The sequence below is a fragment of the Morchella importuna genome, assembly GCF_003444635.1.
Source record: "Morchella importuna strain M04M26 chromosome Unknown Morimp01GS023, whole genome shotgun sequence".
NCBI classification, from domain to species: Eukaryota; Fungi; Ascomycota; class Pezizomycetes; order Pezizales; family Morchellaceae; genus Morchella; species Morchella importuna.
In genome coordinates, this window is record NW_025763420.1 from 526430 (window position 1) to 553912 (window position 27483).

At 49.0% G+C, this 27483-nt stretch overlaps 8 protein-coding genes across 8 annotated transcripts; 7 read left to right on the plus strand and 1 right to left on the minus strand.

Annotated features, from left to right (window-relative positions):
- Nucleotides 1-1404: 1404 nt before the first annotated feature.
- LAJ45_07349 (uncharacterized protein) lies at nucleotides 1405-2736 on the plus strand (the record flags this gene model as incomplete). The annotated part of the gene is made up of 4 exons (XM_046116907.1): nucleotides 1405-1826; nucleotides 1884-2140; nucleotides 2299-2475; nucleotides 2525-2736. 4 exons carry the CDS (start codon nucleotides 1405-1407, stop codon nucleotides 2734-2736), a joined length of 1068 nt encoding a protein of 355 aa, XP_045969942.1.
- Nucleotides 2737-4553: 1817 nt separating this feature from the next.
- Nucleotides 4554-5702, plus strand: LAJ45_07350 (uncharacterized protein; the record flags this gene model as incomplete). Its single annotated transcript, XM_046116908.1, has 1 exon — nucleotides 4554-5702. One exon carries the CDS (start codon nucleotides 4554-4556, stop codon nucleotides 5700-5702), a length of 1149 nt encoding a protein of 382 aa, XP_045969943.1.
- A 3339-nt stretch (nucleotides 5703-9041) lies between these two features.
- On the plus strand, nucleotides 9042-10212 carry LAJ45_07351 (uncharacterized protein; the record flags this gene model as incomplete). The annotated part of the gene is made up of 3 exons (XM_046116909.1): nucleotides 9042-9378; nucleotides 9471-10108; nucleotides 10168-10212. 3 exons carry the CDS (start codon nucleotides 9042-9044, stop codon nucleotides 10210-10212), a joined length of 1020 nt encoding a protein of 339 aa, XP_045969944.1.
- A 1086-nt stretch (nucleotides 10213-11298) lies between these two features.
- On the plus strand, nucleotides 11299-13013 carry LAJ45_07352 (uncharacterized protein; the record flags this gene model as incomplete). The annotated part of the gene is made up of 4 exons (XM_046116910.1): nucleotides 11299-11324; nucleotides 11391-11829; nucleotides 11881-12289; nucleotides 12574-13013. 4 exons carry the CDS (start codon nucleotides 11299-11301, stop codon nucleotides 13011-13013), a joined length of 1314 nt encoding a protein of 437 aa, XP_045969945.1.
- A 706-nt stretch (nucleotides 13014-13719) lies between these two features.
- LAJ45_07353 (uncharacterized protein) lies at nucleotides 13720-14252 on the plus strand (the record flags this gene model as incomplete). Its single annotated transcript, XM_046116911.1, has 4 exons — nucleotides 13720-13785; nucleotides 13854-13958; nucleotides 14116-14159; nucleotides 14228-14252. The coding sequence occupies 4 exons, from the start codon at nucleotides 13720-13722 to the stop codon at nucleotides 14250-14252; spliced, it is 240 nt and encodes a 79-aa protein (XP_045969946.1).
- Nucleotides 14253-17534: 3282 nt separating this feature from the next.
- On the minus strand, nucleotides 17535-19355 carry LAJ45_07354 (uncharacterized protein; the record flags this gene model as incomplete). The annotated part of the gene is made up of 4 exons (XM_046116912.1): nucleotides 17535-17635; nucleotides 17690-17828; nucleotides 17883-19175; nucleotides 19347-19355. 4 exons carry the CDS (start codon nucleotides 19353-19355, stop codon nucleotides 17535-17537), a joined length of 1542 nt encoding a protein of 513 aa, XP_045969947.1.
- Nucleotides 19356-21375: 2020 nt separating this feature from the next.
- Nucleotides 21376-21862, plus strand: LAJ45_07355 (uncharacterized protein; the record flags this gene model as incomplete). The annotated part of the gene is made up of 3 exons (XM_046116913.1): nucleotides 21376-21394; nucleotides 21553-21649; nucleotides 21712-21862. The coding sequence occupies 3 exons, from the start codon at nucleotides 21376-21378 to the stop codon at nucleotides 21860-21862; spliced, it is 267 nt and encodes an 88-aa protein (XP_045969948.1).
- An 851-nt stretch (nucleotides 21863-22713) lies between these two features.
- On the plus strand, nucleotides 22714-27036 carry LAJ45_07356 (uncharacterized protein; the record flags this gene model as incomplete). Its single annotated transcript, XM_046116914.1, has 9 exons — nucleotides 22714-22717; nucleotides 22819-23944; nucleotides 24051-25381; nucleotides 25474-25765; nucleotides 25853-25935; nucleotides 26215-26261; nucleotides 26394-26517; nucleotides 26607-26852; nucleotides 26927-27036. The coding sequence occupies 9 exons, from the start codon at nucleotides 22714-22716 to the stop codon at nucleotides 27034-27036; spliced, it is 3363 nt and encodes a 1120-aa protein (XP_045969949.1).
- Nucleotides 27037-27483: the final 447 nt, after the last annotated feature.

A 27483-nucleotide genomic window follows, 5' to 3' on the forward strand; every position in this document is an offset into this window, starting at 1 on the left:
GGTTTTTTTGGGGGGGGAGCAGTTTGAACCCCCTTAAACCTGGGATTCTTCTTACTCTCTGCTCTTGTGCTCCCTCTGTTATTCTTTTTTTTTTTTTCTTTCTTTTTTTTGGGGGGGAGGGGGGCTCCCTTCTAGCTTCCCCTTGCTCTGTTACATCTATAATGTATGCTAACTTTGTCTTCGTACATTAAGGTCTTTACGTCTAGAAGTACGTGTCTTGAATTTCATTGTCGTCATTTGCCTCCCTCTCAACGTTATAAACAAATCACCTCCAGTCACTCATACTGGTTTTTTTGATGTAGAAAACGATTTAAAAACTACATCACGGTACGGTAAGCCAAAACAAGAAGACACTCCTAGGTAAAACCAGTACAGAGCAGCCTTGGGAGAAGCTGCATTTATGCGCCATATAAAGCTCGGAATTTTCCGAAGATTACAAGTAGACACATAGTTTTTCAGGGCCAATAGGAGGGTTGAATTGCGAAGGCCACAGCTAAAAGAGTAGGTTTCGATCTTGGTCCGTGAGCGCTCACTGAAAAATTCTTTTAAGAGCCAACGGGACTACAGGGTCACGGAAAACCAACTTTCGCATTAATTCTACCAGAGCCTGTACATACATACATGCGTGTATTCAGCTTGTCTTTCTTCACCTGATGGTTGGTTCGTTCTTGAAAAGGTTTCCTCATGGAACTCAAGCTGTGCTGGTTATTATCCGACTGGTTTTCCCGGTTTTTCACTGGTTCATAAGGGCTAGGCCTAGGGGTGGTGGACATTCGCTGGTAGAGATTGGCACTAAAACTCGCATTAAATTTACGTATGCTTCCATATCCATTTCCAATTGGCTGAAGGCATGTGGCTGGTAGCCTGCTGAAAGAATTAATGAAGGCACATATACAGCGGTAGGTAATAAGTGATGGAATGGCTGAGACACGGTGATACCAACATACGTATACGGTGTTTGCAGTATAACTTTCCCTCTACTATAATTATAATGAAAGGAACTAACGTAAATATGTCAGCTCAACCTAAGCCTAATCACAGCCGGATTTTTTCACGCATTAGGTTTGTAGGCCAATGACCCACTTCCCAGTCTGACAAGTACCAAGTTAAAATTTTGTATCTAGGCCGTCAATCGATTCATTCTTCACGGTCTACCTACATGTAGTTAACACTACACCGTGCGATATCGCTTATACAACCGTTCGGCATTCCCCACCCTTGTCATACCTACATATATGTAATCCGGATCCTATCTGACAATCCCCATCGTATTCTTTTCTGTCATCATGCATGCGCTCCCTACGCCAAGCTATCTAAGCCACGTAACGCAACAATTAAATATTCTGACGTCCGGTCCTCAGCGTCCAAAACCCTTTAAACATTCTAAGAACGTTCCTTTGCATCATGGCTGATCCTCTAAGTCTCGTTGCAAGTATACTAGGTGTCACTCAGCTAGCAGCAAAACTCACCTGTTTGGGCTATGGATACATAAGCGGGGTGAAGCGGGCGCCAGACGACCTTATGGACCTTATGAACGAGCTACTCGCACTCAGCAGAGTGCTCTCTATCCTACAGGTTTACGCGGACTCAAACTCAAATGCAGCAAACAGTGCACTATATCAGCTCAATGGCGCAAACAATAGCCCATTGCAAGTGTGTTCTCAAGCGCTTGAAAAACTACTAAGAAGGATGGAGCCGAAGGATGGGTTCAAAGGCTTTATCAGCAATATGAAGTGGCCATTGGAAGAAAAGGAGACTACACAACATATAGCTCGGATTGAAAGACACAAAACTTTATTCATGTTTGCATTACAGGCAGATCAAATGTGAGTATTTTTCTTAGTAAGGTAATTTTTTGATCGTTCAACTAACTCGAGCTGCAGATCTCTCTCTAAAGTTATTGAACTCTACACCGAGAACATCGATGCAGCGATGCAAACTATCCAGGCGGACATTAACTTTATGAATAATACGGTAAAGGAAGTAAAGATGGAGATTGGGCGCACAAATTCCATGGTTCGGAAAACCAACGATACTGTTCACGATACAAGCACTTCGCTTTCCAATCTGAGCATCAAGTCTATGGAGGAATTTATGGCACAGAAATTCTGGAGGGATAAACAATACACCCAAGACATGGGTAAGAAAATCCATCTGATTAACCCTTCAGAAGCCAGCAGGTAGACATATGTTTATCTCAAGTAATTTCTTACTGGATGAGCTGTATTACTACTATTAAACCTTATCCTAGAAGAATCCAGTTGTTATAGATAGAGACTAAAATGCCTCTCACTATAGTCAATACCCGCAATCAGTTTCTCTGTTGGGTATACCCAGGAAACTTCAGTGAAAGGCACCTCAGAATCACCGAAGCAAGGCAAAGAAACACGGGGGGTTGGCTTATGCGAACACCGAGTTTTCGGAATTTTGTGCATGACAACATACGTCCTTCGCTGCTATGGGGATATGGGATTCGTCAGTGTCCCAAATACCTGCTCTAGAAATATATGCTAATATTCAATAGCGGGAGTTGGGAAAACCTTTCTGAGGTATAAGCCAAGAATAACTTCCTATCTATTTGGTTTAGTTTATTGGGAGACGATTTTCTTGAACAGCAAGTACACGCATTTTAGTCTTGTCCTAATTCATCGTGTTTTGTCTTCGGAGCATGAAACTAGAATGGTTGGGTCGAGGTTAAAAATTTTACGCATTGTCGCTGGGTCCTACCTTTTCTGAGGTGCTGTCATGCTGAGGTGCAGTTGAGCTATAGGATATGCCGCTATGGTTATCGAATATACCCGCTATTTCTATAATGGAATAGTTTTAGAGCTTACATGGGGATTTGAGATTGTATGTCAATCTCTAAGTAAATGCATGCATATTCGATATCCTGAGGCATACCTCATAGGTCGATGCACCTTTAAATACACTAGCTCCGATGAGGTAGCGCTTTTGAAAGCAAAACAGTGGCTCGCGATCATAACTTCTTCTATAGTAACTGACAATATGCAATTCATGCGCTTTAGCTCCTCTGTGATCGATTACCTACACGATCGTGCAACAACGACGTCGGAGAAATACACAGTCGCCTATTTCTACTTCGATTATAAGCAACAGGAAGAGCAGGGACCTACCGCCGTTCTCGGCAGCCTTGTTAAACAGTTAGCCAGTCATGTATTGCCGCTTCCAAAAGAAATCGAGGATATATACCAAAGAAATTTGAACGCCAACAAGAGGTTGAACTTAGAAGAACTATACTCTGTTTTAACGCTACTCTTCAGTCTGTTTAATCGAGTTTTTCTTGTATTCGACGCCTTGGACGAATGTCATCCTGAGAGGCAGAGAAAACCTTTACTTCCCTTGTTTCATCGGATGGGAGAAGATGGTGCCAGTATTTTCTTTACCAGCCGTCAACATCCCGAAGATATCCAAGAATCTTTCCACAATATAGAGAAGATAGAGCTTTTAGCAGACGAAGAAGACATTAAGGCCTACATCAGCGAAAAGATTGAGGGGACTCCACGGATAAAACGGCTTGTACATCAGGGGAAGTGTAAAGATGAAATTCTTTCCGAAGTTACCGCTTGTTCGAAGGGAATGTAAGTTAGATCCCGGATCCTACTCCATGCATACCGCGAGAATAAGAAATTCTTAGCGTGGAAATAATTAGAATCGCTAAATAGTGGCGGGAACTTGAAACATTCGTACATTTACTAATTTATTACAGGTTTTTGCTTGTAAAATTCCATACCGATTATATCTGCCAGCAGATAACAGCAAAAAAGATTATTAAAGTCTTGGAGAAACTAAAAAGCTCCCCGACGGGGGATAAGCCTTTGGATCCGACCTACGATAGGATCATGGAAAATATAAATCGCCAACTTGAAACATCGGAGTTGGCAATCAAGGTGCTCTCGTGGATAGTCAAGGCGCAAAGACCTCTTACAGTAGAGGAAATCCAGTGGGCAGTTTCTATCGAGCCAAATGAATACGAACTCGATGAGCTTGATCTTCCAGATCGAGCAACTATTCTCGAGTCCTGTGCGAGCCTAGTGGTTATTGATGAAGTCAGCAATATAATTCGACTAGCTCACTATACAGTTCAAGAGTATTTACTAAGGAAATCGATAATTCCCGAAGACGCGGATCAGAATATTGCGATAGTCTGTACTACCTTACTTTCACTCGATACAATTTCCTAAGTTCCTTGTATATCTAATGAATCGCCCGAAACCCGACGTGAAAAATATCCTTTCTTGGATTACGCGGCGATTTTTTTGTCTTTCCATCTCAAAAATTGTCATGAAACATTGTCGATAGAATCCTTCCTCAGATTTATAGCCCGTCCACAGAGCATTTATTCCTATATGTTGATAACGGATCCTGCTGTAAGCTATTGGAGGCAGTTCAATCATTCTCGGCCCAAGGAACCTCCTTTGCACGTTGCAGCCACCTTGGGGCATGCTCTAGCAGTCAGGTTTCTACTAGAGGGCACTCATTCAATCTCGATACCAGAAAAGAATGGGTCGATACTATTCACTCTAGACGCATCTATGAAAGATGAAGAGGTCTCCCGACTACTCCACCGAAAATCTGACATATCAAGTGTCGACACCCATCGAAATACAGCTTTACACAAGGCAACTATTAAAGGAAATAGAGAAATAGCCCATATACTTCTCGAGAAAGGCGCCAACCCTCGTCTAAGGGGAAATGATGGGAGAACGCCCTTGCAAATAGCAGTACAGGACGGAAACAAGCCGATGGTTAGTTTACTTCTCGCGGGAGGTGCCGATACTTCAACAAGAAGCCGAGATCATGATCGATTGACAGTCCTACACGAAGCTGTATTAAATGGAGATGAGGGAATGGTTGCTCTGCTCCTTGGAGCAGGTGCTGATACTTTAGCACGTTCCAAGTCCGGACTGACGGTACTGCACCTGGCGGTACAACGAAAGAATATAGCAATACTCGATTTACTTCTCAGGACAGGTGTTGAAGTCTCGGCACGCTCTAATTTTGGGATGACCGCACTACACTTCGCGGTTCAACACGGGATTGTGGAGATTGTCGATTTGCTGCTTAAAGCAGGTGCTGACACTTCCGGGACGTGCTCAAACATAACGAGGGCAATACTGGACGAAGCAGTAACACTTAGGAACATAGAGACGGTTAGATTGCTTCTTAAATCAGGCGCCGTCCCCTCAGAACAGACCCTCGCCTGTTTTTCAAAGATCTTATCTGAAGTAATAAGATATGGCGACTTGGAAATATTCGATTTGCTCGTCAAAGCAGGTGCTGACACTTCCAAGATGGACTCAAAGACGAAGGGAAGCTTGCTAAAAAGAGCAGTAGCACTTAGAAATATAGAGTTGGTCAGATTGCTTCTTAAATCAGGCGCCGTTCCCTCAGAACAGACCCTCGCCTGTTTTTCTGGGGTCTTCACTGGAGAAATAAGAGATGGCGACTTGGAAATATTCAATTTGCTCATCAAAGCAGGTGCTGAAGTTTCCAAGATGGACTCAGACACAAAGAGTAAGTTGCTGGACGAGGCAGTAGGACTTGGGGACATAGAGTTGGTCGGATTGCTCCTTAAATCAGGCGCCGTTCCCTCAAGGCGGCCCCTCACCTGTTTTTCTTTACGGGTGAAAAAGAGATGGCGACTCGGAAATATTCCATTTGCTCGTCAAAGCAGGTGCTGAAGTTTCCAAGATAGACTCAAGCATGAAGAGAAAGTTGCTCTGGACGAGGTAGTAGGACTTAGGAACATAGAGATGATCAGATTTCTTCTTAAATCAGGCGCCGTTCCCTCAGGGCAGACCGTCGACCGCGAATGATGGTTTGAGATGGTGACTTGTAAAATAGTCGTTTTGCTCCTCAAAGCGGAATTAAAGGTCGGACCTTTGGGGGGACACAGCCGTAGTTAAGGTCTTAATACACCAAGTGATATTCAGCGGGTCCTAGAAAAAAACCTGAATTGCTTTAAGCCGATACACTATAGAAGAACCCGGAGATAACGGGAATAATGTTATACGAAGCGATAGTATACGGAGCAATAGCTATAGGAGGTGAGTCCGAAATAAAGAGAATGGTGTTATACGAAACGGTAGGACTTAAATTACCTCGGGAAATCCAAGATATTCCATTACCCCTTAGCTCCATTAAATGGGGGAGCCGAATACTACACTTCCAATTAACGATACTCGAAAACGGGAGATTCATTCATTGATTTTTCGCCAAAGACACTGGTGTTCCGGTAAAGGGTGGTTGCGGTAGTAGGGCATTGGATATTGTAGTTCGATCGGAGTTTTAAGGAAAAAAAAGGATACAATGGCAGATTCTTCCATGTGTACAAGATCCAACTGGATTTTTTGTATGCTTATCGATTTCAAAAAACGGATAAGCTAGTAAGAGTTATTAGACACTCGAAAGACAGTGAGGCCGCTTAAGTGGATATGGCTCACTTTTCCCGCGAGGTACTTCTCGTGGCCACCGGGCCTGGCCCTCGCCTCGGCCAACCAGAGGCCACCACCCTTGCTAGCTATCGATTAGATACATACAGACCTTATATATCCTAGACAATTCGTATATCCTGGGTTAGAAAGATTAGGTCGATATACCTCAGAGTACAGTGATGCATTTGTGTAGAGACTACAAATATATTTTCATACCTTTACGAGTATATCTTACGCTGATACCTGCAGAGGATGTTGAAGTATCCCGGGGACCACACACGTTACAGTCGTCTCCTCTTATAAGAGTAGCTCTTAAAAAGGTAACCGCTTTGTCATGATATGGGATCTCGGGCTATATTGAGCTTCGTAGAGGCAAATTTCCCTGTCTATAATTATAAGGGCACACGAGCTATAATGATATTAAGGGTACGACTCCACGCCGCCTCTGTACCCCTATAAGGGTGAGTTAATTGTAGTTAGATGGCTCAGAAACAGCCAGAGGAAGAAGACTTAGTCTTCTATTTAGGGGTATATAGAAATATGAGAATGGAAAAACGTACACTTTCGAGGGGGACTTTGGTCTAAACGTCGACATGCACTTAAGGCTACATATGTTCGAACTAGCTACGTCCATCGAGTAGCTCGCTGCTTGGCTCGAGCTATAGTTCGATCAGGTGACGCAACTTCACCTAGGAGTAAGTTTTATTACTTTAGGTTAATGTCTGTCACACAGATACCCTGGATAATGGCGGTAGAGAGATTTACTTAAATTTTTAATGATTTTTACTTTCCACTTAAACTTGGCCCGGTGGGAGCGGGAAAAAAATAGAAAAACAGAAGGGAGTATAATATCGAGTGATAACCTATGACTAAACCTGAACTACATGTTAATAATTCAACTGTTCTTTGTCGCAATATTGTTACCCTGTCACAGTCCTACCATTGCGTATTAATATCGGTTTTTCTTGTTTGCTGAATATCCAAGCCTGGATGATAATCAGTTCTTTGGGGCCATCAAGACAACATTTGCGGTAGTTCCCCGAGGACAGACTACCACGTTCCAAGCGCGTGCACGCACATATTCCTGCTACGAACTATTTCTTGATGTTTACTTTACTTTCTTTGCTTTGACCTGGGGTATTTGAGACTGTGTATTAATTCCCAGCGGAAAACCAGAAGGACCCTATCAAAGTATATGGTAAGAGATTGGTAGAGAGGTTGCCGTTGAGGCTATCAGGTACATTGACTCAGTGACCCTTTGTGGGGTTCGAGGGCAACTACAAATGTATGTAGTTAACACCAGTCCTCCATTAACGTAAATGTATTATGGCAAATTCCCCTGGCTTTTTTTGTCAAGATTCACCTGCGGTCGAATACAGGTTTGGCAGATCGGTTTGTTGGTTGAGTCAAAGAGATCAACTTGCCTTTGATTCAGCCGTAACGTAGAGTACTATCTTGAACTATCTAGAGTATAAACATCATACCTAATCAGTTTGATAAATACCGGACACATCCACTACCCAGGATTCTCAGCCTCTCTCCGGCTACTATCGGGCACTACACACTCGTCAGCCTCTCTCTGTGCGCCTAGAAGCGCAGATCATAGTCCATCACTTCCAGGTGAAGTCCGTAAGCGAGACTCAGAGTAGCCGCTCTTGTGTGTAGATTTTCTTTTTCTCTTGATAGCGCTTGTAGAGGAGCTTTGGATGTAGGTCTCACGTGAGGTGAGACTTGTGCAACACACTGCCACTGATACTGTACCCCACAATGTTAATCAATCTGTTACTAATAATAGATCTAGTGAGTAGCAAACATTCTACGGGCAGCTGCTTAGAGTAGAGTGGAGAGCTTCGGGGAGATGCCTAATCAAGAGTAGAAGAACAGAATTTAATTACCTACTCATGTACCTACATCTACTCTCAAATCGACTCTAGGTAGGGTAGAGTACGCGTTTGATTCGATCTGGAGGTGCAAGGCCGGGGTCGTGAGCACTCTAGGTACTCTACTCACTCTGCAGGGTCTGCAGGGTCCAAATCCAGAGTCACGTTGTCGTTGAAGATCGTTGATTCGCGAGTGCAGCTCGAATGGAAATTCCATCTCATGACCCCTTTCGTTTAAAGTCATCTGAAGCTCTAAGAGAAGAGGGGCTTTTTTGGCTACTTAAACCGTCGTGGACATCACAATAACGGTGTCCAGTAGACAAAGAACAAAGGCATCCAGTTGACCGTTTGCATCGTCGGTTTCATTACACTTCATTTCCTTCCCCCTCATACATTGGCGCCCCACGTTTCACCCCTGTTGCTACGCCCCCGACTGCACTGTATCTCCCCCTGAAAACCTGTTTCCGAACAACACACACACCTCCTCCGACAGCAGACTCGTAGTACAAGAACCAAGGACCTTCTCCGATCCTTCTCTCGATCTTCTATTCTCTCCTTCGATCAGATCATACACACGTAAACCTACCTACACACGCTCCTTACTCAAGCTTGTTTTTTCAGTTCGAATCCACTCACTCACTTTCCACCAATTAGACCACATTTCTTTACCAATAAGCCAGCACACCCATAAACAATTGTTATAAAGATGTCAGCCATCCGCTCTTCCGTCTCAGGTCTCGCCCGCACCTTCAAGCTCAACAGCTTGCCTGCCCTCCGAGTTTCTCGACTCCACACAATCCCCTCGGCCGCCGCACCCCACTCACCAACACTTCCGACCTCGCGCATCAGCCCAGGCTCATTTCGCCAGGGGCTCACGCACAGCAAGTTCGGTAGCAGCCAAGGACAGTGCAGACTCTACGCCGCGGGCCCTAGGAACCTCGGCGAGACCGGAGGCAGCAAGAATCCATTCCCGGTTGTGCCCTTGGTATTGATATTTACAGCCGGAAGTGGTGGATTTTATTTGTTGGTGAATAGCCGAAAGGGTATGCCTTCTTTCTTAGTAGTCCTTGGGGGTGCTTTGGGTTGAAAAGCACTGGATGAGTAGGCGAAGGCTGACATTCCCGTCAACAAATAGAAACAATGCCCGCCACCGAGAAGACTCTTCCCCGCAGCCCTAAGAAGGCTAAGACTACGCCCACTTTCTCCCCTAAGGATGTCTCCGTAATCTTTGTCCTTGGTGGTCCTGGTGCCGGAAAGGGTACACAATGCCAGAACCTAGTCCGCGACTATGGTTTCGTGCACCTCTCTGCCGGCGATCTGCTTCGCGCTGAACAGAACCGCGATGGCAGCGAGTTTGGCGAACTCATCAAAACATACATCCGTGAAGGCCGTATTGTGCCCATGGAGGTCACTGTTGCTCTACTTGAGAATGCCATGAAGGAGTCTATTGCAAATGGCCAGAACAGGTTTCTGATCGACGGTTTCCCGAGGCAGATGGACCAGGCAATTAAGTTCGAGACCGAAGTGTGCCCAAGCGTATTTACCCTCTTCTTCGACTGCCCTGAAGAGGTCATGTTGGAGAGGTTGCTGAAGCGTGGTGAGACGAGCGGACGGGAGGACGATAACATTGAGAGTATCAAGAAGCGTTTCAGGACGTTTGTGAACACTAGCATGCCGGTGGTGGATATGTTTGAGAAAGAGGGCAAGGTTGTGAGGGTGGACTGCACCCAGGGAGTGGAAGAGGTCTACAGTGCGGTCAAGAAGGAGGTCTCGGTATGTTTCCCAAGGCCTGTGTGAAACGTGCCACAATACTAACTAGATTTTCCTCATAGTCCAAGTTTAAGCCAATGAAGGAGAAAGCGGTAATGACCGCATGAATACATGGCCTGGCTATTGCATCATACGATTTCGTGATTCCGTGTTCTCTACCGTCTCCGTCGTCTCTGGCTCGATGATGGGTCATTCCTACCATTGGTTGACCTCTTCCCCTTCTCTTTTCTGTATGCATTTTAGACTTTAGTACATTGGTTAGCGGTACTCCTGGGTTTCCTTTTTATTTATCGGTTGTAGTGGTTCGTAGACTACCTGTTTGGGAGAAAGGGGGGAATAAATCTTTTAGAGTGGTGTGGTTCATATATTATTGTTTCTACTGCGTTTGGTGCATGAATAGTAATAATATTTTACCTGGAGATGGGATGGAATTGGTTTTGAGCATGGATGATCACTCGCTTTTCATTGGAATGGTTCCACACGTGTTGAGTAGATAATTGAGAAGACAGAATGTGTGGTTTCCTGTATCCAAACTTGCCACATTCCTACACAGTTTAGAGCTCTCTACCTTCTGACAGCTCCGTTCGATATCTAATTTTCGGCATATACTACATATATCCCACATTTCAGTTTATAGTCTATCTGATGCATGCATAGTTCTCTATTTGGGCGCCAATCTACTTCCAAGTAAGCTCTATATTAGCGGTAATTAGGGCCCGAATGGATTGCACATATGCATAAAGTTTTAGCCTCCGTGGAATGCAGACCCGACCCTCTAGACGTGAATTAATTGCCCTCGAGTGCTCTCCAGAGTAATCTTTCGCTCCAAACTGGGATAAGGGATACCTCGCTTATGCCCGCACCCCCCTACCCAGAGAAAAAAAGCTTAGCCCAACCTCATGCTCATGTCATGTTTGTTGGCAAGCAAGCACGGATACGTGGTTGCGTTACGCGGTAGAGAGCTAGGAGGTAAGGGGGTTGGAATAAATACACACCCCCGTCCCCGTCCCCGTCCCCGTCCCCATCCCCATCCCCGTCGCCGGCCTCTAGGCTTTTGAATATATCACCTTTATTCCCTTTGTAACCCGACTTCTTTCAATTGCGCACCGTCAACCTTCTACCTTAAAGCGCTGTTTATTGCTTTCTTGCAATCACATCAAGAGGTTGTGATATTCCGCGGGTGTAGACCAAGGATGGTTTCCGATTACGAGCTCGCCATGTAAACAAACATCCCCTCACCAATATTTCCCACGTTTGAGCTAACATTACACTATCAATCATGCAGTGAACGTAATAAAGCAGCCAATCGAGCATTGTTGGCATCTTTGGGAATTGAAAAGCCACTTTTTCAGGCACCCGCTCCCGTTAAAAAGCGCAAGAAGCCCTCTGTCGTTGTCGAGCCCTCTCGCAAGTCAGCACGTATTTCTGAGGACAAAAAGTCCCCACATTACGGCTACGCCGAGCTTCCAGAAAGCGACAGCGATGATGGAGGCGCTAAGACCCGCCGTAGCAAGCGTGCCAGGACCAAAAAGACTGAAAAGATCGGCTCTACCAGTACCGACGCGGATGCTCTAATCCCCACATACATTAATGAGCGCAACGCTCACAGACTCAACCCAAAACGCTTCCGCCCTGACCCAAAGCAGCATGGCGAAATCCCTGGCATCAAGGTCGGTCACTGGTGGGAAACCCGTATGCAATGTAGTGCTGATGGTGTCCATGCTGTAAGATCCCCTACCCATTCTCTCTGTGGTTCTCTACTGATATCCTCCCAGCCCCCAGTTTCCGGGATTAGTGGTTCTGGAAATGGGTCAGCATACTCTATCGCTCTCTCGGGGGGTTACGAAGATGATGTTGACGAAGGATTCCGCTTTACTTTTACTGGTTCTGGTGGTCGTGACCTATCTGGCACTGCAAAGAACCCTAAAAACTTGCGTACGGCCCCACAGAGTTCCGATCAGCAGCTTGTTGGTGGTAATTTGGCATTGAGCAATTCTTGCGAGAGCGGTCTTCCTGTTAGGGTCATTAGAGGGTATAAGGCTACCTTAGGGCCACCGGAAGGCTATAGGTACGATGGCCTATATAAAGTTGTTAAAGCATGGTGCGATGTGGGAATGAGCGGCTATAAGGTCTGGAGATTTGCCTTCATGAGAATTGATGGCCAGGAGCCTGTGGATTACAAAGGTGAGTTTTTATATCATCCCTTCAACTATCACGACCAATCGAAATGGCAACTGCTAGTCATATGTAGAGGTTGAGCTCTGTTGAATACTGTCAATGGCCAAACTCTCTCAGGGTTGTTAATGCTTATCAGACGCCGAGAGAGTAATGCCAAAGCATTTATTCGTAGAGTTCAAACCATCATACCTACCGCATGTAGGGCTAGCAATTGATATTTAAATTCGGTGTGACGGTTCAAGGGATATAACTGCTAGATTGAATTTGTCAGTATGTTGACTGGTGTGTAGCTGGTAGACCTGAGGATAAGGAGCAATATGAGCTTGAGGGGGCAGACGAAGACGACTCGGAAAATTCAGCGGATCCCACAACGCAAGAAACTACCCCTGAAGCTACGAGTGAGAAGGATGGAGAGGTTTCTGTCAAGAAAGACATAAAAGCTGAAGCTGCTGTCAAGAAGGACACGGGGGTTGCTATCAATAAGGACACGGAAGTTGCTGTCAAGAAAGACACCGTGGCTGCTGACAAGGTCACTGCAGCTGTCACCAAGAAGGGGGCTTCAACAGTCGTCAAGAAGAAGACTACAACAACCGTCAAGAAGGAGACCGCAACAGTCGTCAAGAAAGACGCCAAAGCTGTCGCCAAGAAGGTGATTGTGGCCGTCGCCAAAGACACTGAGCCTGCCGCCGTTGTCGATAACAGAAGAAGAAGCGGAAGGAACAAGAACTAGTGTTCCTACTCCATGAGTAATTTAATAAGTCCGATGAGAGTATGTTGTATTTTGTCTCTTATACCCAAGTGTATCGCTTGTAGCTTCTGTGTGTCATTGATAAAGTTGCGCTCGCAAATGCGATTTGATAAACAATTACTTCAAGACAGCTTGCCTTCCAACCGCAATGAGTGGGATAGACTCTTAAAGTCTTGTTTTACATGAGTGCACACGCACACATGCACAGCTGGCTGATGAGTGTTTGGAAAAGCCAAGGCTTTGATCTCTCGTGGGCTCGAGATGCAGTGGTAGCCTGGCAACAGATGCCATACATGCAAATCTTGTTACCGCGCCACAACACCTCTTATTATCAGCAATACAATGAAAGCAAGTAATCTATAGAGGCCTCAATAGTAAGCCGGCGCACCTCAAAACCACAGGCCCAACCACGAATATCGCCGAGTGATATCCCATGCTCCAAGACCCACAATACAAACCCAACCACATTACTAGCATAATCTCCCACAACCTCCTCCCAACCCATCCTTTCCCCCTACCCAAACCTCCACCACACCACACTCACCACCTCCACCCCAGATTCCATCGAGTGACACTCTATGAAGCCATGCTTACTAATCACCGCACCCATCCAACCAACCTAGCAGCTCCTACCCAACGTCATTTCAAACCGTCCTCTCCTGCCACTGCAATATAACACACAACACAAATGTCGCAGCCCCGAACACGACCAATTCAGAAGCTCGCCGCGGCAGTCGCAAAATGCAATACCGAGGTATATATACTACTTGCTACACAACTACAATGCTCTGTGACTGACGGTGCGGCGGTGGCGGGGGAAAGGCGGCGGCGTACGGGAGGTGTGTGATCGAGGACTATAATGATGTGCATAGGGATAAATGTGCAAAGGCGTTTATGGCGCTGAAGAATTGTGTGGTTGTGGCTTCGGTAAGTACTTTTTGCTACTTGGGACGGGCTGGGGTTGGGGTTGTTGTGGTTGCGGTTTTGGTTGGTTGCGGGTTATTTGGGAGAGATAGCTAACACTGGGGTAGAAGAAGAAGTAGGTAGGCTTGGAAATGGAGGTAATAGGAAGGTTTATTTGTAGAAGCTTTTGATTGGGAATTCAATTGCTGGTGGGTGTATATATAGGTAACTAAAAAACATCACCCATATCACAACAATTGCAGGTCCTTATAATTATATGGTTTCGGATTCAGTTACAAGAAACGGCCAGTGCAATGACTGGGGTACATAGAGAGATTAGTACCATGGTGCTTGGCTATGGGTAGACTGTTGGTACTAATCTTACTATTTGCGGGAGGGAGCTTTCGAAGTGGCATATATGGGGTACTTTCCGCGTTACCCTCGTTTCCCAGCAAGCGAGTCCACCACCACCTACCGAGTGTGAAACCATTTCCCACCCAAAAAGTGGCATCTAAAGCTGCAGCAAAGGGATATTTTTGTGGGGATTGGAGCACTAGTAGAAGCGGTGATGCTAGTTATGGACTTATGATAGTGGGTTAGGTACACGGTGTCTATTATCGAGTCTAACGAAGCAGACAGAAAAACATCTCTAATCCCCAGCTTTCAATTGGGAGACTCAGCCACAAGCAGATTGATAACAAACGCGGGATGGCCATGGCTCAACCCCAACTCCGGCGTTTGCACTCATTCATAACTACCTGTATTATTACCTCCCCTCCCCCTGCCCAGTGCCCACGACAGAACAATCTGCCAGCACCTCGTGACATGCCCCGGGCAATTCAGAAGGTCACAGCTAAACTGTCGTTGCCCTATTTTCTCTGCAGGCCCGTGAAAATTGAGCCCAGCCTAGCTATGATTACATTACCAACACCACGGATGATCCGCTTTCGACGACCCGCCCGATCGACTGCTCACAGCAAGCGCACACCAAGCGACCTATTTACAACCTCTCTCTCTACCGCCAGCATCACCACTGCAGTCAAATTCACCATCTATCTCCCTTCCCTCGCCAGCAGGCCAATTCAGCTTCAACCACCACCACCATCACGATAGGGCCCAAAAGACCGGCCTCCTTCCCTCTTCCCCACAGCCAGCCAGCAAAGCTACCGGCCGGCAGAGAAAGTTTTCCCAAGACCAACGTGGGGTACATAGTGGGGTATTTATGCCGCGCCCCAAGCAGCAGCACCTCTTCGCCAATTGCCGGGGAGTACATCGGACCCCCTCAAGCCGTCCGTCCGTCCGCTAATCCTGTCTGTGCGTAATTATTAACAGCCAGGAGGTTTGTCCCGAGGATTTGGGTTTGACGGATTTTGTGAATCGGCCCAAGCTTTTCTGACACGACGATAAGCTCTTAGAAGCTCCCAAGCTAAGTCTGACGTGCGTGCAGACTTTCTTAAAAATTTTCCTCCCCCCCCCAAAAGCTTTCTTCTGGCACCATAGGTTGTAAATTGATTACGTTTACCCCCCCCGAATCCCCCTCGTATTGATGCCATTGAGCTCTTGCTTAAACTGTACAGAGCTCCAGCTAGTCCCAGAGCTCGAGCCAGCTCCCACCCTGTAGTCTACAATTAATATGCTCGTTCAAGGGGAACTACAAACGCCGTTCCTCCAAGCAGGACCACCCCCAACCCCAACCCCAACGGTTCCCGCCCACCTTATAACCAGCAACAATAATAGATCCCATAAATTATAACCAATACTGACTAACCCTCCCTCCCAAAACCCAAACCCAAACCCAAACCCAAACCCTCAAAGACCCAAAGAAAGCTCAGGCCACCACCCACCCACTCACCCACCGCATCCGCCCTAGCGCCCCACAAAGCGGCCCCAACTGAGACACCCCTCCATCCTTCCTTCCCATCCTTCCCCCCCTCCTCCACTTCTACTAAAATACCCCACCATCCTACGTCATACCCACCCACCACACCACACAATCACAGCCCATCACTCGGCCACCAACACGCACACCTCCCCAGGGGTCCGTGCGCGTGCGCATGTTTGTGCCCTACAAGAGGCCACCCGCCGCCCAAGCTTTGCGCAAGGCGTTGCCGTGGGCTGGGGACAAACTGGACTGTACCTACTGTTATGTATGAACCCCCCCTTGGCCTTCACTTCCAACCACCCCCCCGGCCGGCCGGCCAGAGTGCAGTTCAGGGGGATTCAGCCTCCTAGAGTAGAGTAGGTGTTTTCTCCCTTCCGTGTTGCCTGCATTATTGGCTGTTCCCTGCGCTTCCTTAATTGCCAGTCTGGGCTCAGGGGGGAGAGTGCATGTAGCAATCTGCAGTTAGTTCTATTCGAGAAATGGAAGCAGCAGCCAGCTCAATGAACAAGATTCTCGACTTGAATGTTACTTTAGTAAACGGGGGTTCCTGTATAGTGTATAGTGTATAGTGGGTGGGGCGGGAGGGGGGCTATCTCATCAGTTGTATAAATACGTACAAGATGGATTGAATCATTAACGTAGTTGCGGTTGGGTTGGGGGGGTTTTTTTTTTTGGTAGGTTAGGTAGGTATACGGCTTTTCGTGTGTCACACAACAATCAGAAGACGGACGACATGAAAAAGAATCAAAAGGCAAAAATATAAAAAACGGATAATGACGATGATGCATGCATGCAGTTGGATGATGATGAGGAGGGGCAAACTTCGGGCCAAATTTGGCGGCCAGAGGAGTTTGTAATATATCACACATGGGCGCACACGATCAGGTATTAGAACCGGTGGCCCTGATAAATAATGTGGAGGAGATAGATATGAAACAGAAAGAAAGAAAAAAGCAAATGAGGCCTATAAAAAACTGCCCGGGAAAGTAGCCCAAACCCAGAATCTAACAGACTATTAGTACCAGTGAGACTTAAAACCGCGCCTCACCCGAAACCAGTCTTGCTCGACGCAATTGCCCAATCGACAATCAGAGACTATCATACCCTTTTTACCCTCCCAAACAAATACAACTCATTCAACGCGCCTACCAGAGAAATTGAATAGGGACAAGGAATAAAAAGACAAAAACGACCAAAACAACCTTGAATAAACCCTGGCGCGAACGATCACACCGAATTGAAAGAAAGAAAGAAAAATAGAAAAAAGTGTAAAAAAAAAACCACAGAATGATACAACACCTAAGAAATACAAAGGAGACAACACGTACACAAACAGAGCAACAGAAACACCGAAGAAAAAACCTATCAACGGTACATTTGTTTCTCATCTGCTAACTTAACACCTTAACCGTAAGTTTTTCCCCACAACGAGATAATATGACGTATTGAACAATTCCGCCATCAGCCCCATCCTTAACCATCAAATCAAAATAAACGGCTTCCTTTTCTCGTATCATTCGTTATTACTCCCCCACCCATTTCCATGCGACGTATATGATTTCCAAGGTTCGCCTCTGGCAAGGGGTATATCAAGGCCCGTTCTGGAAAAAAAAAATGAAGGTCGGTCGTCGCCAGCCGATTAAAATATGTAAAAGAGTGAATTGAATTTATGATGCATGGTAGGAATGGGATTGTTAAAAAATGGAGATGTTGATTGATCACCGGGACTCTTCCTCAGACTCAACAGGCTCCGGAGCAGAAATATCAATACCATGAGCCTTCGCATTCTTCTTAGCCCACTGGCGAGCATGAATGGAAGCTGGAGAGAGAAGTTAGTTTGAGAACATCAAGAAGTGTGATGGATGTAACCTACCTTTCATGAATTTCTTACTAGCATACTTCTTGAAGAACGCCTCGTGCTTGACAGGGCGAGCAAGATAATCAATCATGAGGTGGAAGACTGGCATGATCTGATCCTCAGTGTAATCAGAGTAGTGAATCAAATCGGCATCCTAATTGGTAACATATGTTAGCATTGATTATAATAAGAGCGTAAGAAAACATACCCAAGGTCCACGCTCAAGCATCATCCTGGACAAGTACATCGCAGCAGCAGCGACGTGACTTGGCAAGAATTCCATGAACCTGTGATCCAACAAGCTAATCTCCATAAGGTACTTGGCGACAGTCCTGGTCTGGAAGTCGTACTGGTCCGCCTTGGAGATACGTCTCAGGAAATTCATAGGATTAGGATAAGAGAGGTTGTAATCAAGAGTTGAAAGAACAAAACGTTCAGCGCGCAAGATCTCCTCTTCAGTGAATCCATCATCGGCAACGTGACGGAAGTATTGAACGTGAGGGGAGAAAACCTCCTCGTACTTAGCGGCAATGAACATAGCAGTGACACCAACCAACTGGAGCTTGTCCAACTTAACAACCTTGCTGCTCAAGAAACGATCGACAATGTTGACAGCAAGAAACAAGGTTTCAGGCAAAAGGCGGAAGCGAGTATGAACCTCAATGAGCCAATCAATAAGGATTCCGCGCATTTTCCACTTAAGCTCATCTTGATGGTCCATGTAATCAGGGTTTGGCTGAGTGGCTGGCTCAATTTCACGAAGATAGTCAAAAATTTCACTAACATACTCAGAAACCATCAATGGATCGTCTGCGTCCTCATCGTCGAGATCATTGTGAGGAGGACGAGGAGCAGGCTCCTTGGTGCGGATCTTCTTAGAGGCATGAACAACTGGCTCGGCCTCCTTAGCATCAACCTTAACTTTAAGCTCAACAGCGGCAACGGCCTTGACGGTGGGGGCGGCAGCAGCAGCGGTGGTGGTAGTGGTGGTGGTAACCGAAGACGCGTCTTTTTCCTCAACAACAACTTCCTTCTTGGCCTTAGCAGCAGCGGCAGCAGCAGTGGTGGTCCTCTTCCTGCTCTTCGCCATAACCCCAGATCCATTGTTTGTTCTCTTAACCTCTTCCTCCTTCCCAGTGTTCTTGATTGGTGCAGCTTTGGCGGTACGTGTAGTTTTGGTGACCCCATTGGTAGCCGCAGCCTTATTTGTCAGGGCAATCTTGCTAGAAACTTTCTTTCCTCCAACCTTCTTGCTCTCCTCAACTGCTCCACCATCAGCCTTCACGACGTTACTGACATCCCCCAAGGCGGCACGCTTTCGGTTGTTTTGGGCGGCGGTTGTGGTGGTGGTTGTGGACAACTTTGAAGTAGTCAACTTGGTTGAGGCAGCATCTGTAGAAAGGGCGGCGGCCTTAGCCCTGGTTAGACGGGTTGTTGTAGTAGCCTTGTTCTCATCATTGGCCTCGATGTTGCTCGCTGAGCGAACGCGAGCGGCTCGACGCTAAAGAGAAACAAGTATTAAAGTTAGCAACGCGCTGAAAAAAAAACAAAAAACAGTAAAGTAAAAAAAAAATAAAGATAAAAAAAAATTGCAAAGTAAAAAAAAATTCGCGTTTTCTCGCGTTCATGGGATTGACAAAAAATTGTGGGGTAGAAATAAAGTTTTACTCACAGACTGCATATTGTTGGTGATGGTGGGTGTTGAATAAGAAAGAAAAAAAACCCGATATGAACCGGGTTTAAAAGGTGGTGATGAAAAGGGGTATCGTTAAAAAAAAGTTTCGACTTGGCGATGTTTCTGCTTAGTTCCGAATGCACGGTATTTAGCGGGTACCTAATGCCAAATACGTCAGTCAGTTGAACATTCATCAGATGCGTTATCGATGACAAGAGGCTTTGGGGGAACGCCGTAAAAAAAAAAACGTGCAGACAACCGATTGGACAAGCAAGACTGGACTGCCAGCAGCAGCAGGGGGAAATACTAACCGACCTGTCGAATGATTGTTGCTGGAAGGACGTGTCTTGTCAAGCCTCGAGTTCTAACGCAGACTGTGTGGACTCGGGATGAGAAAAACCCCAGGACGAAAACACGAGAAACGTGCTGAGCAAAGGGAACGAGACGTGATTAAACGTGCTAAAGCAATCACGAAAGGAGAGGCGTGAAGAATGGATGGGGAGAGATGGAAGAAGGTTGGGTGTCGGAGAGAAGAAGGGAAAGGAAGGAGGAAGAGGATGGGTAGAAGAAGGGTGTGTATGTGTTGTGTTTGTGTGTTGTTGTGAGAACGGGGGGTGGAGAGGAGGGATGGGATGGGAGTCGGCTGTAGGAAGAGGTTTAGCACCTCAGGCATGCTGGTTTTGGTTTTTTTTGCGTGCCAACTTGCCAAGGGATAACCTTTTTTGTTGAAACAGTAAGGACTAAAGGAACACCCCGACCGCCGCAGCGCGCAAGCCCCTCCGCCTGGGAGTAGCTAGACATTGAGCGGAACAGTAGCAGCGGAAATAAATCTATTTGCCTTCTCAAAAAGCCCGCACAATTAGACCCCTCGAGAGACTATCGGGTTCTCTAGCGTACAGTAATCACCACTCCCTCAATGGCTCAAATAACGTCCTTTTAAACACGTTCATGTCACGTACACCTGACAGCGCTCTTCCTGTAAACAGGATAAGCGCGTGGGGTGGTTTCCACAGCAACACACGACCGCGAAGAAGAAGAACGGTCACCGGTGGTGGTATTTACCTATTATTTATTGCAGCCTTGATGTCCGGCCAGGCTCAGCCGCCCTCTCTCCAGATAGCCCACCCAGTAGACTGTAGATTCTGGGGGCAAAAACAAAAGACAGAAACATGTCTCCCGGCAGAAGACGTCACTTACCATCCAATCGGTAATGTGCTGTCGCGAAAGTTTCGCCATCAGTGCCCATCTCTCGTTCTGGCTGGCGCAACCCCCCCCCCCCCATGCCATCTCGTCCGATTCCCGATTTGGGTCCCCGCAAATAAACAACGGGCAAGCATTGACCCACCACTCTACAAGCAGCCCCAGGCATAATAAGATCGAGGGTAGAGGGTTCTGTCAGGTTGTGAATAGGCAAAAAAAAAAAGTAGAGCACATACATAGATGATCGCATTCAAGGTTCGAGAGGTAAATACTATCAAACTAACCTGATACATGATGGGAGGGAGGTTGGACTTGTACATTCAGATTTCCCCTCACCTTCACCCCTCTCTTGAGGTTTCCTTTCTACCTGCAGTGCAGTTGCAGCAGCTTGAAGGTACCTAGCCTCCGAGATGCTACATACAGTACTGACTGGAAGGACTCATCAATCGACATGACTCTATCGAACCCTTCCTGGAAAGCTCAGCCGCAGCAGGACATGTTATGTATGTTACAGTATGTACGTATGCTCACAAAAAAAAACATAGCGGAATTGAAACAGCATTTGTTCATAAGCTGCGATCAACGAATGTCGAGACGGTCTTTTAGATGCCCTGACCCTCCCATTGGCTCTATACAACCAAACAAACAGTGGCCGGTGGGATAACAGGTCAATCACTCGTTGTTGGAGCTTCCCAACCACCTATTACTGATTGGGCCATTGTGGTGGGGGTGGTGGTGGTGAGGGGAGGTTACTTCGGAGCTCAGGTATTAATACGATTGGGGGATTAACGGTTTCCGTCAACAGCTCATGGGGAAGCTTAATATAATGCACATCTCCGCCCACGGTACCGGAACACCTCTCTCTCTTTTTTTTTCTGTTTCCTGTCATACGCAAACCCTCTGACTCTTTCTTTTGTTTCTGCTGTTCTTCCCATCGACATCAGTTTCCCCCCAAATCCATTCGTGTTGATTGACTGACCTCATGGCGCCGGTAACGTCACAGCACACACCTACTTCCTACTCGAGAATAGGTACTTGGCTCCGCAACAGGCAGGTAACGAGGTAACGCTGCATGATGGTACAGGACAAGTCTTCTCTAGGTAGGAAAAAGAGTAAAATTGCTCAGCGCTCTACCTTACACTTCTTCTACCTAACTGAACAGTATGCTTGGTGGAATCCGGTCTAGCTCCCGGAACCCTACTCTAGATTACTCTAGACCGGCCAATTCCATCGAGAGGAACAATTTACAATTGGGCTGTCGGGAGAAGTCCGGATCGTGGGAAATTCATTCCAGCTACCTACCTAGGAGATAGAGAAGATTCCTCGAGTGAAATTAGGCTCTCTTTTTTTTTTTGTTCACGAGGAATGACCGTCTCGACTCTCAGGAATCCATCTGTCCCTAATCTCCCCCGCACTGTAGGTCCGGGCTGGACTGTCTACTATGCTCTAGAGCTAGAGGGAAAGCAGATGAACGCGTCAAAGTAGGAAATCAGGTCGGAAATAGCATACATACCCTACGAGTCTACCAAATCTATTTTTTTATTTAATTTTATGCAATGAGGGGGCGGGGTAATACCGCACTCAGGGCTTAATTTCCTTCTATCGTCTTCTTATCACCCCAAGAGCTTTTCGGAGATTTCAGAAGGGTCAAAACGCGAGATCGAGAGCTCAACGCGTCCGTGGCATGTCCATCTTAATGTTGCGTATACATGATACCCTAAACAGAACAGAACAGATTGTTACTACGAGTACAGTACTCTAGTGGAGTAGAGCAGAGCGTACAACTGCCCGAGTATGTACAGTACATGATATGCTTATCACAAACAAACAAACAAACAAAACCGTGCTGTGCGCTGGATCTATCAAGAGTCAAATAACATCTGGAAGCACTCACTCTTTAAACCAGGTTACTGGCAATCGGCGCCCCCACCCCACTCTCCCTCTATGCTACTTGATCTGTCTGTGTTTGAGTTGCATGTTTATGCGGCCATGCCGCCATTGGTCCGCATAGCAACGGGAGCCTTGGCGCCAAGAGGATGAGAGCAAGCTGAGGTTTCACGTTGCACACTCAGACATTGATCACTCACTGACTTCAACGGTGGAATCCTCACGACATACTACGGGTCTACGTGCTGTATACACTGCTAGATGTGACCGCATCAGCATGCGTCTCTATATTCTCAGCTTAATTACTGCCTAGAATTACCTCGATTCCGACAGAGCTGATCTAGGTAACGCAACTTCGTCTCAAGATTTCTAACCTCTTTAGATCTTTCAACTAAACGTCCAACTAAACCTCCACCTAAACCTCCACCTAAACCTCCAAATCCTCCGCCAACATATCTGAAATTATCTACACAATCCACCAACACTTCGACCTCACCACCACAACCAACACTCCAACCTCACCACGACCGCCATGTCCACCCCCACTCCCACCCCCGCCACAACCCCCCCCTCCACGTCCACCTCGACGCCCTCACCCTCCAACGCGAATCCCGCGCCCCCCGCCCCCCAACCCACTCCGTCTACCACCGCACCCCGCACTCCTACCGCTCCACCCACTCCGGCCTCCACTCCTCCCAAGCGCGCACGCCCACCACCACGCACTCCCCGCGCGCCTCCGTCTCCACCCTGCAGCTCCAGCACCTCCTCGAAAAGCTCGAAATGGACCAATACAACACCTACGGCGTCGAAGAGCTGCGCGACGGCTTCTTCGACGCCTCCTTCTACCGCCCCATCAAGCAGCCCGACGATGACCCCCTCCACCCCCTCCACCCACCGCGCACAACGCCGCGCCAATGGGCACACGCCCAACTCACCGCCGCCAAGAGCGCCGCCACAACAGTGTTCACGACGCGCCAGGGCGTGTCCCTGGCAAAGAGCTTCCTCGCCTACTTCGCCGCCTACGTCCTCTGCCTGGTGCCCGCGACGCGGGCGTGGCTGGGGCAGCACAGCTACTGGGTCCTCATCGCCGCGCTGTCCAACCACCCGGGGCGCACGGTCGGCGCACAGATCGAGGGGACTGTGTCGTGCGGTGTTGGCGGCGTGCTGGGGCTGGGCGTTGGTGCTGCTGCGCTTGCGGCGGCGGGTAGGGCGGGCGGAGGGTGGTATGGTGGTGTTGTGACGGTGTTTGTGGCGGTGTTTATTGGTGTGGCGAGTTGGGTGCGGTGCTCGCTGGTGAGGGTGTATCAGGCGATGATGGGCGCAGGGTTGGCGTTCTTCTTTTTGGTGCTTGTGGATGGGCGCGTGGAGGGGGAGGGAGTGGGGGAGGAGGGAATAGGGAGGGTGAGGGCGAGGGTGGGGGAGTGGGCGGTGCCGTGGGCGGTGGGGCTGGCGCTGTGTGCGGTTGTGAATGTGTTGATAGCGCCCGAAGCGGGCGGGAAGGCTGTTGCGTATGTTTTTTTTCTCTAGTCTCTATTCTACTCTAGTCCTCTCTATGTACATCTACAATATACTCCATCCATTCTCCCATACTGATCCCTCTCCCCGCACCACCAGAACCGCACTGCACAAAGCCCTCCTCTCCGCCCTCGACGGCCTCGTCCAGCAGCACACCTACTCCCCCGCCACACACCGCCACATGTCCCTCCAACTCGTCAACCTCTCCGAGGCCGTGCGCGACATGCGCAGCGAGATTGTCCTCTCGCCGCTTGCGCCGGCCGACGCCCTGCAGCTGCGGAACCTCCTACAGGCCGTCATCCGCGATATCATGGCTATCAAGCCGGACGCTAGTCTCTTTGACACGCCCGCCGCGACGGCGAAGGAGGAGGAGGAGGAGGAGGATGCGGTGGTGGTTGGCCTTTCCCCCACTACTGCTGTAGATAATGTGTCAGACAGCGATAACCTCTCGCTCGCCTCCTCGACCGCAGAACACATAAGCCTAGTGCGCAGCATCATGGCCACGCCCACACAAGCGCTCCTCGCCGCGTGTGCCTCCGTGCTCACATCCTGCGACAGCAGCCTCATGACACTTCTGCACCACCGCGAGCTCCTCCGGCACCCCGGCACCCCGGCACCCTCTTCCACCCCTCCCACCACCACACCAACACTCACCACAACGCACAGCACCTTCACCGCCGCCCTGCGCGCATTCGACGCCGCCGACACACACCTCATGGAGCACCCCACGCTGCCCAGCTCCTACGCGGCGCACCCAGACCTCGTCAGCCTCTTCCTGTACATCCACCCCGTGCGCCAGGCCGCCGAGTCCGTGTCCGCGCTCGCGGGGAAGGTGCTGGCCCTCGAGCGCGGCGATAATAGGAAGCGCGTGTATGGGCCGAGCTACCCGCTGGAGAAGGCGCTGTACCGCGCGTCGCCGCAGGTGCGCCATGACCGCGGGGGCACGACGGCCGGGTACTATTTTAAGAGTAAGCAGCGCATCGAGGAGGCGATGGAGCGGTACCACTCGCTGCCGTTTACGCCCAGCCCGGACATTCTCAGTCCTGCTGGGGCGAAGACGGATTCGCCTTCTGCGGGTACGGCGGGGGCGGAGACAGAGACGAGGCGGTATAAAGTGTGGATGGTGGTGCATAGGCTGCAGCAGTTTGAGAGCCGGTTTGCGGTCAAGGTTGTGCTGGTGACGGCGCTGCTGTGTGTGCCGGCGTGGACGGAGGCGGGCAGGGGCTGGTATGTGGCGGATGAGGGGTGGTGGAGCGTCCTGGCGGCCTGGTTCATGATGCATCCGCGGGTCGGCGGGAGCGCGCGGGATCTGGTGACGAGGAGTGCGGCGGCCGCGGTGGGGGCCGTGTGTGGTGGGGTGGCGGTGGCGGCCGGCGGGGGGAATCCCGTGGTGGTCGGCGTGTTTATGGTTGTGTTTATGGCGGGGTGTAGTAAGTTCTTCCTCCTCTTCTCTGTGTGGGGGGCGGGCATGTGTGGCGGGTGAGGGAGAGTGGATGCTGATTGGTGCTTGTTTCTGTCTCAGTATTCCGCTTCACGGCAAGCTCGCATCCACGCTCAGGGCTGATGGGGTGCGTGGCCTTCTCGGTCGTCTCCGTGAGCGCCTACACCGCCGCCGCCGCCGCAGACGCCACAGGCACGGCGGCGGGCGCGGCAAGGATTGCGTGGACGCGGGGCGCGGCGCTGATTGTGGGCATTGTGAGCGCGGTCGTGGTCAATTGGGTGATTTGGCCGTTTGTGGCGCGGCACGAGCTGAGGAAGAGTCTGTCGTTCATGATGCTGAATCTGGGGATATCGTATCGTGGCGTTGTTGCGAGGTTTGTGCCTGTGCTTGTGTGGTAGAGGAGCGGTGATGGCGGGGAGAGTGGCTGATGTGTGTGTGTGTGTGTGTGTGGCTGCTGCAGGTATATTTACTACGACGCCGACTCGGCGCCGACAAAGGAGGATCTCGAGCGCTCGGAGATGCAGGAGGCGCGGTTGAGGGAAGGTATGCACGCCTGTCTGTTCTTTTCTTTCTACACTGGCTTCGAATTACCTTCCTCGCTCCTGTCTGAGACTGAAGCAAAGCTCTTTCATCACTTTCACTACTCTATTGTAACTTTTGCTTTTTCCCCACAAATGTTTTTCTTCTTCCCTGTTGCAGCTCCCGTTGTTGTCGATCGCGGGCGCCATCCACCCCAGCCCCATTGGCTGTCTTGCCGAATCGGGGGTGAACTAAGCTTGGTTGCCTGTCTAACACTTGTTCTTCTCCTTCTTCCTTTCCCAGGATTCGTCCGCATGCGCGAGCTGCTGGAAATGACCAGACACGAGATAGTAAGTACAGTGCATAAGTGCACATCCATCTCTGATCTACCTTCAAATCAAATCAATCCGGAGAGAGAGAGAGAGAGACCCGGCAGCTAGCACCAGGTTGGCAGTAGCTTACACTTTCCCCTTCTCGCACAGCGCCTACGCGGGCCCTTCGACGCAGCGCCCTACAGCGCCGCCATGGACAGCTGCGAGCGCCTCCTCGAACACATTGTCGAAGTGCGCCAATCCTCACTCTTCTTCCAGCCCTTCCTCTACGGCGGTACGTCCCTGTCCCCCCCCCCCCCCCTTTTTTGCTCCGCTCCCCACTAGTGGAACCACGTCTCCCCCCTAACCCTACACACAATACAGGCACCGAAGAATTCACCCGCAAAATGCTCTCGGTGCGGCGCGACGCCGTAGCCAGCATCCTCATGAACCTGTACATCCTTGCGGGCGCGCTGCGCGCGAAGCGGCCCGTGCCCATGTACCTGCCCTCGGCGGCGGCGGCGCGCAAGCGGCTGCTGGAGCGCATGGCGGAGATTGAGGAGGAGGATGAGGCGCTGGCGGAGGTGCGGCCGCGGCCCGAGGGGTCGAGGAGGTGGGCAGATGTGTATCGTAAGTTGTTGCTCTTTTCCAATTGACCCCCCGGGGGGGGGGGGAGAGGAGAAGGGGGGCTAATGAAGGGACAGAGTATGCCTATTCGTCTGCGCTCACGGATATTGTGGGGCAGTTGGAGCTGCTGCAGAGGTATACGAAGGCGATTGCAGGGGAGATGGCGCTGGATTTTCCGGATTGGTAGGATTGGCTGGTCTGCTCTGGTCTGGTCTAGGTGCTCTAGTTTGGTTTAGTCTGGGGGTGTGGGGGGGAGGGGAAAGAAGAGGGGTGATTCATTGGATGGATTGGGTTTTATAATAATTTTTTTATCCCTATTTTCTTTTTCTATGTATCGTTAGCTTATGTAGCTTCAGTATGTAGCTTAGCTTAGCTACAGCTACTCCCCCCCTAGCTAAGGCTGCAGCACACACAAAAAACACAACTGGTCAATAGTCATGTGCCCTGCACTTATTTCTTCCGGATTATTCCCCCGCAATCCATTGGTCCCCAAGCCCCAAGCCCCATGCCCCATGCACGATTGCTTGTCTTGCCTCTAGCCTCTAGAGTAGCTCTCCCTCTCCATGCACCCACCCCCTCCACTCGCTGCACGTCACAACAGCTTCCACGCCCACGCAGCGCACAGCACAGACAA